This window comes from Tamandua tetradactyla, chromosome 5, assembly GCF_023851605.1.
Source record: "Tamandua tetradactyla isolate mTamTet1 chromosome 5, mTamTet1.pri, whole genome shotgun sequence".
Lineage (NCBI taxonomy): Eukaryota > Metazoa > Chordata > Mammalia > Pilosa > Myrmecophagidae > Tamandua > Tamandua tetradactyla.
In genome coordinates, this window is record NC_135331.1 from 28,722,786 (window position 1) to 28,738,271 (window position 15,486).

A 15,486-nucleotide genomic window follows, 5' to 3' on the forward strand; every position below is an offset into this window, starting at 1 on the left:
ACAATTTCCCTACATTTTCTTCTAAATGTTTTATGGTCTTAGCTTTAATATTTAGGTCTTAAATCCATTTTCAGTTAATTTTTGCATAAGGTGTGAGATAGGGGTCCTCTTTCATACTTTTGGATATGGATACCCAGTTCTCCAAGCACCATTTCTTGAAGAGGCTGTTCTGTCCAGTTGAGTTGACTTTTTTCTTATGAAAAAAGAAAAATCAATTTGCCATAGATGATAATATTTACCTCTGCATACTCGATTCAATTCTACTATTAGCACATCTATTTTTATGCCAGTACCATGCTGTTTTGACCACTGGAGCTTTGTAATATGCTCCAAAGTCAGGTAGTGCTAGACTTCTGTGTTAGTTTGGAAGCTGTCAGAATGCGATACACCAAAACTGGAATGGCTTTTCTTTTTTTGGAATGGCTTTTAAAAAGGGAATTTAATAAGCTACAAGTTTATAGTCCTAAAGAAGTGAGAGTGTCCAGATTAAGGCACCCATAAGAGGTCACCTTCACTCAAGAAAGAATAATGGGCTAGGAATACCTCTGTCAGCTGGGTAGTTATGTGGTTGGCATCTGCTGGTCCCTTGCTCCTGGCTCCACTGCTTTTAGCCTCTGTTCCTGTGGGGTTTCTCACTTTGCTTCTCCAGGGTTGGCTTTCATCTCTTGGCTTCCCATGGCTCTCTCCAGGTTCTGGCTTGTGTAACAACTCATGGTGATGTCTGCTGGGCTCCAAGCATCTCCAAACATCAATGTCTCTATTCTCCAAGTGTCAGCATCTGCATTAGCTCTGCTCTGAAGTTCTGTCAGCTCTCTCTCCATTGGCTCTGGTTGCTTCTGGTGTTTCTTCAAAATGTTTCCCCCTTTAAAGTCTCTAGTAATCCAATCAAGACCCACCTAGAATGGGTGAAGTCACATTTCCATCTAATCAAAAGTTTACACCTACAACTGGGCACACCATATCTCCATGGAGATAATCTAATCAAAAGTTTCCAGCCTACAGTATTAAATCAGGATGAAAGGAAATGGCTGCTCCCACAAGATTGGGTCAGGATTAAAGCATGGCTTTTCTGGGGGTACATAGTAGGCTCAAACTAGCATAACCTCCCACTTCACATTTCTCTCTCAAGATATTTTTAGGTATTTGGAGCACATTGTCCTTCCAAATAAATTTGATTACTAGTTTTTCTATTTCTGAAAAGAAAGTTGTTGGGATTTTAATTGGTATTTCATTGACTCTATAAATCAATTTGGGTAGGATTAATGTCTTAACAATATTTGGTCTTCCAATCCATGAACATGGTATGTCTTTCCATTTATTTAGGTCTTCCGTGATTTCTTTGAGCACTGTTTTGCAGTTTTCTGTGTATACGTCTTTTGTGTCATTGGTCAAATTTATTCCTAAATATTTTATTCTTTTGAGTGCTATTGTAAAAGGAATTTTTTCCCTTAATTTCCTTCTCATATTGTACATTGATAGTATATAGAAACACAACTAAATTTTGCATATTGTTCTTGTATCCTGCCACTTTGCTGAACTTGGTTATTAGCTCCAGGTGCTTTACTGTAGATTTTTCAGGATTTTCTATGTATAGGATCATGTCATCTGAAAACAGTGAAAGTTTCACTTTGTCCTTTCCAATTTGCAAGCCTTTTATATCTTTTTCTTGCCTAATAGCCCTAGCTAGAACTTCTAGCACAATGTTGAATAACGGTTGTGACAGTGGGCATCCTTGTTTTGTTCCTGATCTTAGAGAGAAAACTTTTAGTCTTTCGCCATTGATGTTAGTTTTATCCCCCTCATATATTCCCTTTATCATGTTGAGGAAGTTCCCTTCTATTCCTATGTTTTGAAGTATTTTCACCAAGAAATGATGCTGAATTTTATCAAATCCCTTTTCTGCATCAATCAAGATGATCTACGGTTTTTCCTCTTTAATATATTCATGTGGTGTATTACATTAATTGATTTTCTTGTGTTAAAACCCCTTTCATACCTGGGGTAAAACCTACTCGGTCATAGTGTATAATTCTTTTAATGTGATGCTGGTTTCTTCTTGAAAGCATTTTGCTGAGGATTTTTGTATGTATATTTATTAAAGGGATAAAAAAATTTATTGAGACCTGCTTTGTGCACCAACATGTGGTCTAACCTGGAGAATGATCCAGAGCACTCAAGAGAAAAGTGTATTCTGCTATTGTTGGGTGCAATGTCCTGTCAATGTCTAAGTCTAGATCATTTACTATATTATTCAAGATCCCCATTTCCTTATTGATCCTCTGTCTTGATATTCTATTTATTGATGAGAATGGTGTATTGAAGTCTCCAACTAAGCATCCATTTCTCTTTCCAATGTTATCAGTGTTTGTCTCATGTATTTTGGGGCATTCTGGCTTGGTGCATAGCTATTTATGATTGTTGTGCTTTCCTGCTGAATTTTCCCTTTAATTAATTCATGGAATCCTTCCTTGTCTCCTACAATTGCTTTACACCTGAAGTCTAATTTGTCTGATATTAGCACTACCTTCCCCCCTTTTTTCCTATTTGGTGTCTGCATGAAATATCTTTTTCCTACCTTTCAGTTTCAACCTGTTTTTGTCCTCAGGTCTTAAGTGGGAGTCTTGTAGACAGCATATAGAAGAATCCTGCTTTTAAAATTTATTCTGCCAATCTATGTCCTTTGTTCGGGGAACTTCATCCATTAACATTTAATGTTATTATGGTATAGGTGGTATTTTCTTCTATCATTTTGTATTTTGCATTCTATTGTTATTTTATTTTCTTCTCCCTCTTTTTACCTGATTAGTTACCCTCACTGCCAATCTTCATTTCTATGCCCTACTTCAAAGACCACTTTCTCCTGTCTTTCTTTATCTGTATGTAGCATTTCCTTTATTAGTTCTTGTAGAGCATGTCTTTCAGCATCTGTTTCCCCCCCTCATTTTTTAGTCTACCAAATTTATTTCAACATTTGTTCTCCCTATTATTTATTTATTTTTTAATCCATATGTTTTCTCATCTTCCATAAGGTAGATAAAAGGAGCATCAGACACAAGGTTTTCACAATCACACAGTCACATTGTGAAAGCTATATCATTATACAATCATCTTCAAGAAACATGGCTACTGGAACACAGCTCTACATTTTCAGGCACTTCCCTTCAGCCTCTCCATTACATCTTGAATAACAAGGTGATATCTATTTAATGTGTTAGAATAACCTCCAGGATAACCTCTTGACTCTGTTTGAAATCTCTCAGCCATTGACACTTCATTTTGTCTCATTTTGCTATTCCCCCTTTTGGTCTAGAAGGTTTTCTCAATCCCTTGATGCTGAGTCTCAGCTCATTCTAGGATCTCTGTCCCACATTGCGAGGAAGGTCCACACCCCTGGGAGTCATGTCCCACGTAGACAGGGGGGAGGAGAGTGAGTTTGCTTGTCATGTTGGCTGAGAGAGAGAGGCCACATCTGAGCAACAAAAGAGGTTCTCTGCGGTGACCTTTAGGCCTAATTTTAAGTAGGCTTAGACTATTCTTTGCAGGGATAAATTTCATATGAACAAACCTCAAAATTGTCCCTCCCTCATTTTTGAAGGACGGATTCACTGAATGTAGAATTCTTGGTTGGCAGGTTTTCTCTTTCAGTATCTTATGTCACGTAAATAAATATGTCATGCCATTAACTTGTCACCTTCATGATTTCTGCTGAGTAATCTGCTGAACTTGAGAGATTGAAAAAAACAAATGGCAGAACTTGTAGGGATAAAAGGCACAATAGAAGAGAAGAAAACAAAATAGAGACATATCACAGCAGATTAGAATGGACAGAAGAAAGGATTAGTAAACTAGAGGACAGGACATCGGAAGTCTTATAAACAACAGAACAGATAAGGAAAAGAATGGAAAAATATGAAAGTCTTACCAAGCTTTCATTGTATATGATAGATTGCTTTTCTCTTGCTGCTTTCAAAATTCTCTCTTTGTCTTTGACATTAGTCAATCTGATTAGTAAGTGTCTTGGAGTAGGTTCATTTTGATCTATCCCATTTGGTATATGCTGTGCTTTTTGGATCTGTAATTTTATGACTTTCATCAGAGTTGGGGAATTTTCAGTCATTATTTCACCCATTATTCTTTCTGCCCCTTTTCCTTTGTCTTCGTTCTGGGACATCTATGACGAGTATTTGTGTGCTTCATGTTGTCACTCAATTCCCTGAGAACTTGTTCATATTTTCCCATTATTTTCCTTATCTGTCCTGTTGTTTATAAGACTTCAGATGTCCTGTCTTATAGTTTACTAATCCTTGCTCCTTCCCATTCTAATCTGCTGTGGTATGTCTCTATTTTGTTTTTCTTCTCTTCTATTGTGCCTTTTATCCCCACAAGTTCTGCCATTTGTATTTCCAATCTCTCAAGTTCTTCTCTTTGGACACCCTGTATCTTCTTCTTCTTTTTTTTCGTTTCTGCTCAGAGTAATTTTATTTTTGTCTTTTCAAACATATCAGGTTAAATATGCCATTCTCGAATCTTGAAACCAGCAAGACTTCTAGAAAATTAGCAACTAGCAATACTCCCCTGTCACACAAGATTGTTTTAAGGAACAAAGTTAAAACTTTGCCAATTAAGAAGCAGATGACACGTCCACTGCACTTAACTCTTCATCAGAATAAGCAAGAATACGTTACAGAGCATAATTGCTGCCTTTTAAATTTTTTTTTGCTCCAATGAGCCTCAAAGGAAGTTAAAACCTAGATTAACCTATTTAAATGATCCTAAGTTTTCACTATCTAACATTCATTTGTTTCTGATTTTTTTTCTTTCTTAAAACTCCTTGAGGAGATGATTGTTCCAGCTAAAAGGCTCCATGAAAACCAGAACCTTTTACAAGGGAATGCCTGAGGGTGACCTCCCATTGCGGAAAGATTCTCAGGGTGCTCAGACAACTGGAGCCACACAGCACCCCAAGAGCATCCTCAGGGCTGCCTTTTGAATGCCAGTGGGTGGCTGGCAAATGTCACTGCCACCACTAGGGCTGTCCGCAGGGCAGAGCGCCCACTCTTTGGGCCTGGGCCGGTGCTTAGAACTGGCAGTGGACCTTGGGGCTCACCAGGAAACTGGGCACATGTGTCAGGGGCAATGGCGATGGGCTCGGCCTCCTGAGGGCACCTCTCTGAGCCCAGACCCTGCCAGGAGCTTTGGGCCCTGCGACATCCGGTGTCCCAGTGTGGGGGATGGGCATGGCAGCCTATGCTCAAAAGGGGGTCAGGCTCACACGGGGGCAAGGTGCTGCGGGTGGAGACAGCCAGCCATGGGCTCATCTTCCCGTCCAGACTTTTCATTCAATCGCCAATTATTAACCCGTTCAACACCTACAATCGCCTTTACTGACGTGGCCGGTAAGCACCCCTTTAAGCTGCTCTGCCATCTACCTGGATGGACCATGTGGTGAAAGATGCAAGTTCATGTAAACTTCAAGCTATTAAATTGTTATAAGAGTATTCCAAAATGGATGATGCCCATTAAGCGCTAAATGGCCACCTGAATCCACAGGAAGCCCCGCTCCTTTGGAATCCTGCAGCAGTTGTAAAAGAGTTTTCTGTAACAGCCTAAGCCACGTGTTTCCTCTCATTGCAAATGAAAGTTTAAGCTACATCTTCTGTATTTTAAACACATTTTGTCAGCTTCACCAATATGCACAAAACTAAGACAACCATGTAATGCACAAAACTAAGACAACCATGTAACTAACAAAACTCGGAAAAGATGGGATTTAGGAAGAATGCCTTCAGGAAAAGCTCCTGCGCAGTCCGCTTGCATGTTCCGGCAGGCAGAGAGCATGAACTGTCCGTTTAGAGGACACAAACAACACCCCATTTATACTCTCCCAGTGTAAAAGGACAAGGCATTCAATAAATATGTAGAAATAAGTATGAGGATAAGAAAAGCACAAATCTGGACTGTTTGTGCAGGTGTCAGCGCCTGCACCAGGCCATCCATACTAGTCTCTAAGGAGTGGCCACTGCGGGGGTGGGGAACGGGAACAATCATTTGGTTTGGAAATTAACAGCACTTCTAGAGTGAATTTTTCACCTACTGAATGCCAGCTTCCCTCCCTTCCTCCATATAGTTTTAGCTATATTACCTACTTTGTGTTGATACAAAGTATCTATATTTTAAATTAAAAACAGTAAAACTCCCCAGTGCTTGCCAAACAGCCCCTCTGCCTGCTCTCCGGTTGGAGTGATCACCTGTGTGGACAGAGCTCGCCTTAGGAACACGGCTGGGCTGAGAGAACTCGGGATCCCTTCTCCTCACTGACTCTGCTCAGGTCTTGAGGCGTCCCCCAGAGCAGGGCTGTATTGCCCTGAAGCTGCACAGGGCAGTTAGCACCCAGCAGCCGCATCCTGGTCATAACTCAGAGGAAGGGAGAAGGAAGGCAAGAGAGACTCGTGACTTGCAAAGCCCTGATCACAAACAACTACAGAATAAGTTCCGCAGCTATCTCAGGTCCAAAGGAAATGACTTCAGCGGAAACAACTCATATTATAATGTTCCTACAATTATTGCCACAGAGCCACTAAATTTGGGACTTTGAAAACCTGCACTCTAGGCATGGCTAAAATTTCCGAAGCCAATGCATCAGCGTGCCGGGTTGGCTGAGAATGAGCTCTGCGAAATGCCTTCCCAAGATTTACCACGGAACTTTAAACTGTCAAAGACATACGCAAAATTGTTGACGAAAGATACGCTTTCTACAATCCAGATTTAACTATCAAAAACAAATATCGAAATTTGTATGCAGGCATCAACATAATGGGTGTGTAGTAATTGTCTTAAATCATTTTTACGCTTCCCCTAGCGCGGCGAGAAGGTGGACAGTGACGTCTGAGCTGAGTGGCTCCTGCTTGGAATTCTCCTCGATACCTCCAGCAAAGGCTTGAGGTAACTGGCAGGGGACGCCGACCTCAACGGCGCTGCTACCGAGCAAGTCCCCTGTGGCAGTCCCAGGAGCCGCTGGGCACAGGGCAGCAGCACGGAGGCTGGTTCGTGTACCCGGCGTAGAAACTTTCAGGAAATTGAACCTGGAGCACATCCGGATGGGGATGAGGTCGGAGGAGCCGTCCCCTAGGTGGGCGGCCGGGGACAGGTGGGGTGGGGGCAGGCGCAAGACGTGGTGGCGGTGGCGATGGCCAGGACCTTCCCGCAGACCCACCTTCCCCTCCTTCACCTCCTCGGAGCTTTCTAAGCCGCCTAATGAATTTCTTCTGCTCTTCCTCCAGCTGCGCCTTACTTTGCCTGCAAGCAAAGCCCCCTGCCCGACCGGGCTTCCTTGTCCCTGGGAGACCCCACCTGTGTTCTGGGCTCGGCAGGAACGACACCGTCCCTTCCTAGCAGCGGTGTGAGAGGAAGGTCTTGATCCCTGACAAGTCGTATCCGCTGGGGGCCCACCCACCGCTCCTTCCCGCTGCCCTTTACGAGGGCGCCACGGGGACACCGAGTGGCGCAGCAGCGCGCCGCGGGGGATGCGGAGCTTCGCCCAGGTTGTGCAAAGCTGAGGTCTCCCAGTCATTCGGACGCGCAGCTTTATGTCCTTCATCTCTTTTCCCACACATTCCTTTAACTCATTGAATGGGTTTAGAAGATTTGTTTGAACGCCATTAATTAGTTGTTTCGTCTCCAGGATCTCAGTGGCGGTGTTAGCTTGTTCATTCGGATGGGCCGTATCTTCTGGCTTCCTGGTGTGATTCGGGATTTTTCTGCTGGTGTCTTGGCTGCAGTTTTTCCTACTTACTTTGTCCTGGAGGGCATTTTTCACTCTTTAATCCACGGTCCTTGCTTTGTTGTTTGGCTTTATTTTCTATCTGTTCTTCTCTGTCGCCAGCCAGTTGTCAATTTGGCTCTGTCCCTGGGTGCCCCTCCCCAAACCAGATGCCCACAGTGGCCTGCCTCAGAAATGGGGCTTAGGAACTGTGCACCAAAGTAAAGTCTCTGTTTGCGGGTAAACGAATTCTGCTGGATCCCTGTGGTGCTCTGTTTTCTGCTGGCCCACAAAAGCTGGATTCATTTTAAGGACACTGCTTTAACTATTGGGTATCTGTATTTCTCAGCCAAAGCAGGGGTGTCTAGACCAGGTCCAGCGGAAAAATATCTGAGATATTTTTCTGGAGATTCTCTGAGAAAGCCTGTCATTTGCCTGGCAGTTTCCAGTCTGCCCAGCAGATAGCTGAATTTGATAATGTAATTGTCCTTCGAAGCTATTTGCCTTGTATCCCAGGTTACGTCTGGCCTGACGGAGCTGGGACTGTGGGTGTCTTGTCCCCTCCATTTGCTGGCCAAAATCTCATTCAGTATGGGGCTGTGCCCCCTTCTTTATCTGTGACACCACGTTCCCTCCGCTGATTCCATCTTCACCTGGCCCCCAGGTAGAGCTCAATCGACCAGCTGCTGTTTCCATCAGGGATGGAGGACTGTCTCACTGCGGTGAAAAACTTCCCTCTGTGTCCCTTATAGGAGGCATCCTAGGTGCTCTTTCCATGCCCTTTCAGTGCTATGTGTGACACTGAGTGATGGGGAGGGTAGAGGACTAGCCTTTCCAGTATGAAGTCTCCCAATTGATATTTTCTGTTTTCAATTTGACATTTGTAGGGTCCTTCTGTCGTCTTTATCTTCCTTCAGATTTCTGAAAAATTAAAAAGTTTTTTTTTCACTGAGTCTCTGGGGAGAGATATTCAGCAGCTGTTTGTGTCACCATGTTGATGATGTCACCAATAAGGGCTCTTAATTGTCTGTTGGGTGGTGAATACTCTCAAGAATCTCTATTAAGATAAGTACTGCATATCCAGTTAGTATTCCTGTCTGGGGTTCATTTTTTCAGTTATGACCCATCAGGAAAGAGGATTAAATCTGTATTGTCTATGGGGGTTACCTGAGATTGGGCCTAGGGGAAACCATGGATTCATTAAGAGTTGCGGAGTCATAATTAGGTGTTCCCTTATCAGAAGCAGAGTGGCAGGGTGCAGGGACGAGGTCTTATGAATGTGCATATGAGAGCTGTGAGTCATGCAGCAGAAGGATGCTGAACTAAAGAAAACTTGAGCAAGGACTCCACAGCTTGAGGGAAAAAATGATCTACTGGGTTCTGCATAACTGCAGTAACTTTAACGATTTGGCTGCTTCAGCCACTGATTTGAGATAAGGTAGGTATGCTCAAGCTGCAGGATCTAAATTGCATACCGTAGCATCCAATTGGCCCCTTGCTTCCTCCATGCTCTTGCTTTAATACTCCTACCACATTTCCCTTCCTTTCCTAGACATGCACTTAGAAGGGAATTTCCTTGTTAGGTGAACCAAGAGCAGGGGTGGCTTGGAAAGCTTCTTTCAGATTATAAAATGCATTGATTTGGCTTGAATCCAGCTTAAGTTCTCAGATACGAACAGCTTTCAGAGTTCAATGAGGGGTTGAATTAGAAGGGAGAAATTTGTTATCCCATTCTGACAGTACACATAAAGTCTAAGAATCCTGTCAGTTGTTTTTTTTTTTTGTCTAGAATTTAGGCAAGTCTTGTATAGATGACATAGTATTCGCATCTAATGAGTCCCCGATTTGGAGAGCATATGTCTGAGATATTTGACTTCTTGCTGCCCAAATTGGGATGTGTCCTTAAAGGTTTTGTGACCTCTTAAGATTAGCTGTTGTAGTTAACGTAGGGAGTCAACCTTGACACATTTGCTTGTTAGGGGAACGTACAAGGAGATCATCAATATATTATCTAAGAGTGGGGCCTGAGGGAAAGTTTGTGTCTTGTAAGACATATTTAAGGGTTTGGTAAAAGTGTTTGGGTGACTTTGTGAATTCCTGAGGTATCACAGTCCAGATACACTGTCAAACATTCTGTGTGAAGTTGTATAGATATTGGCCATCAGGATATGCTGGTGTGCTAAAGAATGCCCAGCAGATGACAACTACAGTGAAATGGGAACTCCAGGGGAATGTGGGATAGGAGTAGAGGAGGATTTGGGACTATGAGGAAGAAAGGAATGGCAATTTTACTTATGTCTTAGACAATTCTCCTTCCTTTCCCATTTGGTTTTCTTGGATGGAGGATGGGCACATTGCAGGAGCTAGTGCCTGGAATTATTAAGGCCTTCTGTGTGAAGACTTGAATCAAGGGAGTTAAACCTTTCATGGCTTCTGATTTGAGAGTATACTGGGAATATTTTGGTTGGGGTTCAAATTGGCCTACTCAGGCTGTAATTAATTCTGCACTTTTAATTTTCCCTACCTCCATAAGAAATTGGGACAAAATTCTTTAGGGATGGATGCCCAGACAGTATTATCTATTGATTGTCCAAAAGCAAAATCATTTCAAACCTTAATGTGTCCAGGGGCCATATGGGTTCCTCTGGCCTGAAAGGGACTGTGGTTAAAGTAGGAATAAAATAAGTTTCCCCTCTTTTCATTGACTTTGAGATTACATTTCCTTTTATTTAGAGACTTAGTAAGTTAACTGGTATATTATCAGAAAGTAAGAAAGAATGCAATTCTGTGACTGGTCTTAAGATAACTGAGATTGGGTCTTATTTGAAAGAGGTTTGAATCTGATCAGAGTCTCCACAATACCTACCACATATTTACTCAGAGGTATGGACTGCTTATAGGCAGGGATTAACAGTCTGTGTCATTGTTAGGGACATGTGTCAACTTGGCCAAGTTGTGGTACCTGTTTATCTGATTGGGCAAGTGCTGGCCTGTCTGTTGCAATGAGGACATTTCATAGGATTGGGTCATGATCACGTCAGCTGCATCCACAGTTGATTCCATTTGTAATCAGCCAAAGGGGAGTGTCTTCTACAATTAGTGATGCTAAATCTAATCGCGGGGAGCCTTTTAAGGAGGATTCAGAGGAGACAGGCCCCATTCCTGCTTCAGCTGGTGAGCCTCTCCTGTGGCTCATCCAAACCATCCATCAGAGTCGTCGGCTTCACAGCCTGCCCTGTCGATTTTGGACTCTGCGTTCCTGTGGTCATGTGAGACACTTTTATAAATTTTATATTTGCAAGTGTTCCCTGTTGATTCTGTTTCTCTAGAGAACCCTAACTAATACAGTTTGGTATCAGTGGTATCAGTTAGGAAAGTGCAAATTTATTGATCAATTTTAATCTTCTTTCCAATTGGTGGTGAAATGTGGGGGCTGGAAGCAAACCAACAGCACCCTCAGAGGGCAATCAGTGGGCATTACATTTTGTAGGATGTGGATTGGCAACATCATCATGACATTTGCTTTTTAATTAAAGCGGTCCTTTTATCAGTGCTCTGTTTATTTGCAATAATGTCTGTCCCCATGATCTCTTGTGGTATAGGATGATTTCGGAGAGGCCTGCAATTGTTGTAATTGTAAAGCCAGCAATTTGGATTGTTTAGTGGCCTTTTCAGTTTCTAGAATGGGTGTTAACTGTTAAGTTTTGTCAACTCAATCATGAAGGCTGTTTTACAGTCAAGTCTGCGCCTTTTTACTAAATTAGCAATGTTGTCCTTTAGTCCATTGACAAAGGTAGCAAGAAATAGATTCTGGCTTGAGGTTCTTCTAAGGATAGTCCACAGTGTTCAACACATGCGTTTGTAGTTTTTCTTGAAAATCAAAGATAGGTTGTTGTTTACCCTGCTTGCAGCCTTGGACTTTGGCCCAATCAAAGTTGCAGGAAAAACCTTAAGAATGGCATCTACCAATTATGGAGATAAGATTTTAGCTCAATCTAGAGCAAGGGGAGCTGTTTAATGCTTATAGTTTTGAGTCATTGCTGTTTTCTCTTCTAATGCAATTTGGGGTTTCTCTGGATTAAACTAACATTTTGCATTGTTATAGGTTGGTCAGGTAGTTTGATGGGTCTGAATTAAGATATAAAATTCTTTAGTACATTTTGCGCGTCTTCCTTTGGCCTAGGGAATCCTTAGTGATGGCCCAAGTTCACACTTAGACCAGAGGACAAGGGTAACTTGGTCAGTTGTCCAAGTGCTATCAAAGTTGGTGATTTCTTCAGGTTTTATCTTGAAAGGAATTTGAAGATGGGGCTCAGAGTGGAAAGGAAGTTCAGATAGTGAAGAAGAAGAGTTTGTGGGCTCAAAGCGTAAGTTGGAAAAATAGGATATAGAGGTGTTTGAGGTGGTTGAGTGGGAGGTAGGGAATTTGGGATTTTAGTGCTTGATTATCTTGAGTTAATTTAGAGACAATGCTTTTAGAGATGCAATTTTAGAATCTTGAACCCATTTTGAGGCCTCTTCATTCCAAGCAAAATAAGTACCTCATTGTACTTGACTACCTAGAACCATGATTTTCCAGTTGCAGTGGTAAAAACACAATCCAGGATAATTAGATCCCAGGATAATTAGATCCCAGGGTGTTGAGGGGGGGAGGGGAAGAGGAAGTCAACAGAGAGGCCCAGGGCTTACTTACTCTAGGCTTCCACAAGGTTCAATGAATTAGGAAAATAAGTGGGACCTGGGTTCTCACCTTTATTGTGGCCAAGAGAAGATGGGCGGGGTTTTCCTGCTGATGCAGGGGATTTGCAGTTTTAAACTACGTGGTGGAAGGAAGCAGCAAGGTTCATTGGGGAATCTGAAGGCAGCTGGAATCATCCAGACCTTATGGAGGCACATGGCTTGCTAGCTACAGTTATGCCCAGGGTAGGGCTTACTGGATTGGTCGCTTAAAAGATGAAGTTAGATAGATCAGACAAGATGACAAAGCACATAACATAATTTATTTCACACCATTGCATGGTCAGTTGCAGAAGAGAGTTTGCAATTTTTGGTTCTTGTTCGTGCACATGGCTGCCCAGGGGTTTGTCTCCATTCTGTGTTGTTGGAAGGGTCCTTGCACAGTTAAGAGAGGGATATGTGGCTGGGTCTGGGATAGGATGGATATCCTTAAGCCCACTGAGCTTTCCATAGGTGAAATAGAAGGAAGGACAGGAACTCCTCCATTTTCTTCTTTCACCTACTGGGAGGGTGTGCTGGTTTGAAAGGATTATGTACCTAGAAAAGCCATATTTTAATCCTGATCCATCTTTTGGAGGCAGCCATGTCTTCTAATCCCTATTCAGGTAGGTTGGAAACTTGATTAGATTATCTCCATGGAGATGTAACACACCCAATTGTGGGTATTAACCTTTGATTAGAGGGAGATGTGACTCCATTCATTCCAGGTCTGTTGTGATTAGTTTACTAGAATTCTTTAAAAAAGGAAACATTTTGGAAAAAACTTCAGAGTCCTGAGAACCATGAGAGCCCAGGCAGCCAGATACCTTTGGAGATGAAGGAAAATGCCCCTAGGAGAACCTCATGAAACAAGAAGCCTGGAGAAAAAGCTAGCAGATGTCACCATGTTCACCATGTGCCTTTCCAATTGTGAGAAAAACCCTGAACATCATCGGCCTTCTTGAACCAAAGTATTTTTCCCTGAATGCCTTAGATTAGACATTTTTATAGCTATGCTGTAATTTGGACATTTTCACAAGCTTAGAACTGTAAGCTTTCAATTTAATAAATTCCCCTTTTAAAAGCCATTCCATTTCTAATGTATTGCATACTAGCAGCTTGTAAACTAGAACAGAGGGGGTTGTGAGAAAAATGGGAGAAAGAAACAGTGACTTTTTGCCATTAAATACCATTGTAGAAGATGATCAGTATTAATTCATCATCTACATTATTTTAGTCTGAAGACATCTAGAGTGTATTTCTGCTTGTGGCCATTTTCCTTTACCCTGGTTTAAACAAGTCAGGTTTGGGAAGGAAGCAGTGGGTAGTTCTAAAGTGAAATAATATTTCAGAAAGCAAGAATACTAACCATGAACTGAAGAGTGACAAAGCCTGCAAGGAGGTATGAAATAGCTTGCAATGTTTCTTTCCAAGTTGTTCGTGTGTGGTCATTGCAGGAAAAGCGGGCAGCAAATTACATGGATTCATGGATTTGGAAAATAGGTGAGGCTTTTGGGGACTGGCAATGGGCTGTGCTCCTCATTGTCCACATGGTAACCACTTCTTCTCCAACTTGCTCAATGTGCTTCCCTCCACCAAGGTTACCGTGTACTCAGTCTGGCTAAACAGATGTCAGTGGAAGCTGCTGGCCCCAGAGGGAGCTAGAATGTGACCCTTTCCCCTTGTTGCTCCTTCCTTCTCTGCCTGGTGATGAGACAAAGACTTCATGCACCAAGGGCGTGCAGCAGAACACCAGAGCCTGACTATAACTTTCTCCATGGTGTCATCCTACCAACCAAAGACTGCTTTCCTCTGGTCTTCATTTGTGTGGAAGAAAAATGGATGCCCATGTGGTTTGCCATAGCTATTGAGCTTTCTGTGATATAAATTGAAACTGAATCTTAATCTACAGAAGAGGCCAGGCTGACCACTGCCAGCTGGTATGTAGACAATTTTCAGGAGCAATACCCAGAGAGAACTTAAAAGACTATAGGGCTGGTGAAGCACATGAGAAATTGACTAGCAGCTTGGAAACCTTGTCACATTTCACCTGAGACACCTAAATGTGTGAAATTGCACCTATGGGAAAGTCTGCTTTAGATTTTGGTATCATTAATGGAGGAAACTAGTGGAGCCAAGAAAAATTTCCCCGCTGGGCTTTGAAATTACTTGAGACTAGTGACAACTTAATTTTTACAATTTATCTTTTTTAGAATGGAAATATCTATTCAATGTCTGTTCCATCATTTCATTTTAGAAGATGTTGATTTGTTCTGTAGTTGCTTAATTCCACAGATGCAGAAGATCTCTGCTTGCTGATAGGTCATACACAGAGTTTCATCCATGATCTATATTATTATTATTATTATTATTAGGCACGGAGTCGTTAAGGAATACACAGAAGACTGTGAGTCAAAGCACAGAAACAGATTTATTAGGGGAGAGAATATGGGGAGGAAGCAGAAGGGAGCCACTGGCACAGAAGTCTGTGGAACTTAAGAAAGTGACTCTGTGCCCCCTCTTGGGGAGCAGTTTTTTAAAGGAAAACTCATGCCAAGAGTTTTCAAGACAGCACTAACAAAGGGGCTTGTTGACTTAGGGTATGATAGATTGATGAGGTATTGTTGCACTATTCTCATTTGATGTGCAGCTGCATGTATCAGGCAGAGTGAGGCACTGGTAGGGGAGGGTGTGATCAGCTATATTTCTAGATATCTGGGATGTCTTCATCTGCCATCTGGAGGATACAGTGCCAGCTGGTATGGTCAAGAAGGCTGTGGGGTCTGAGGGGGTTGAGGGATCCCTGTGTGAAGAGCTCCTTTTGCTCTTAGAATTCTTTTTCTGAGGCTTAACATTATTATTATTATTATTGGTATGGGCAGCCTCCTGGAATTGAGCCCAATTTTCTGGCATGGCAGGTGAGAATTCTGCCACTGAACCACCGTTGCATCACCCTATATTATGAGATACGGGACTTTGAGGTGATAATATTTAGATGGGATTTCCTACTT

General features: G+C 42.3%; 1 protein-coding gene and 1 pseudogene across 1 annotated transcript in view; both read right to left on the minus strand.

The window, feature by feature from the left end:
• Positions 1 to 6,403, minus strand: part of LOC143683009 (olfactory receptor 13A1-like) — a 39,975-nt gene extending 33,572 nt beyond the window's left edge. The window contains exons 1-2 of the mRNA XM_077159339.1: positions 6,316 to 6,403; positions 5,108 to 5,245 (exon numbers count right to left, since the gene is read on the minus strand). Of these exons, the coding sequence (XP_077015454.1) occupies positions 5,108 to 5,245; positions 6,316 to 6,403 (226 nt within the window). The remainder of the gene's footprint in view (positions 1 to 5,107; positions 5,246 to 6,315) is intronic.
• Positions 6,404 to 6,844: 441 nt separating this feature from the next.
• LOC143683010 (ceramide kinase pseudogene) lies at positions 6,845 to 7,809 on the minus strand (annotated as a pseudogene).
• Positions 7,810 to 15,486: the final 7,677 nt, after the last annotated feature.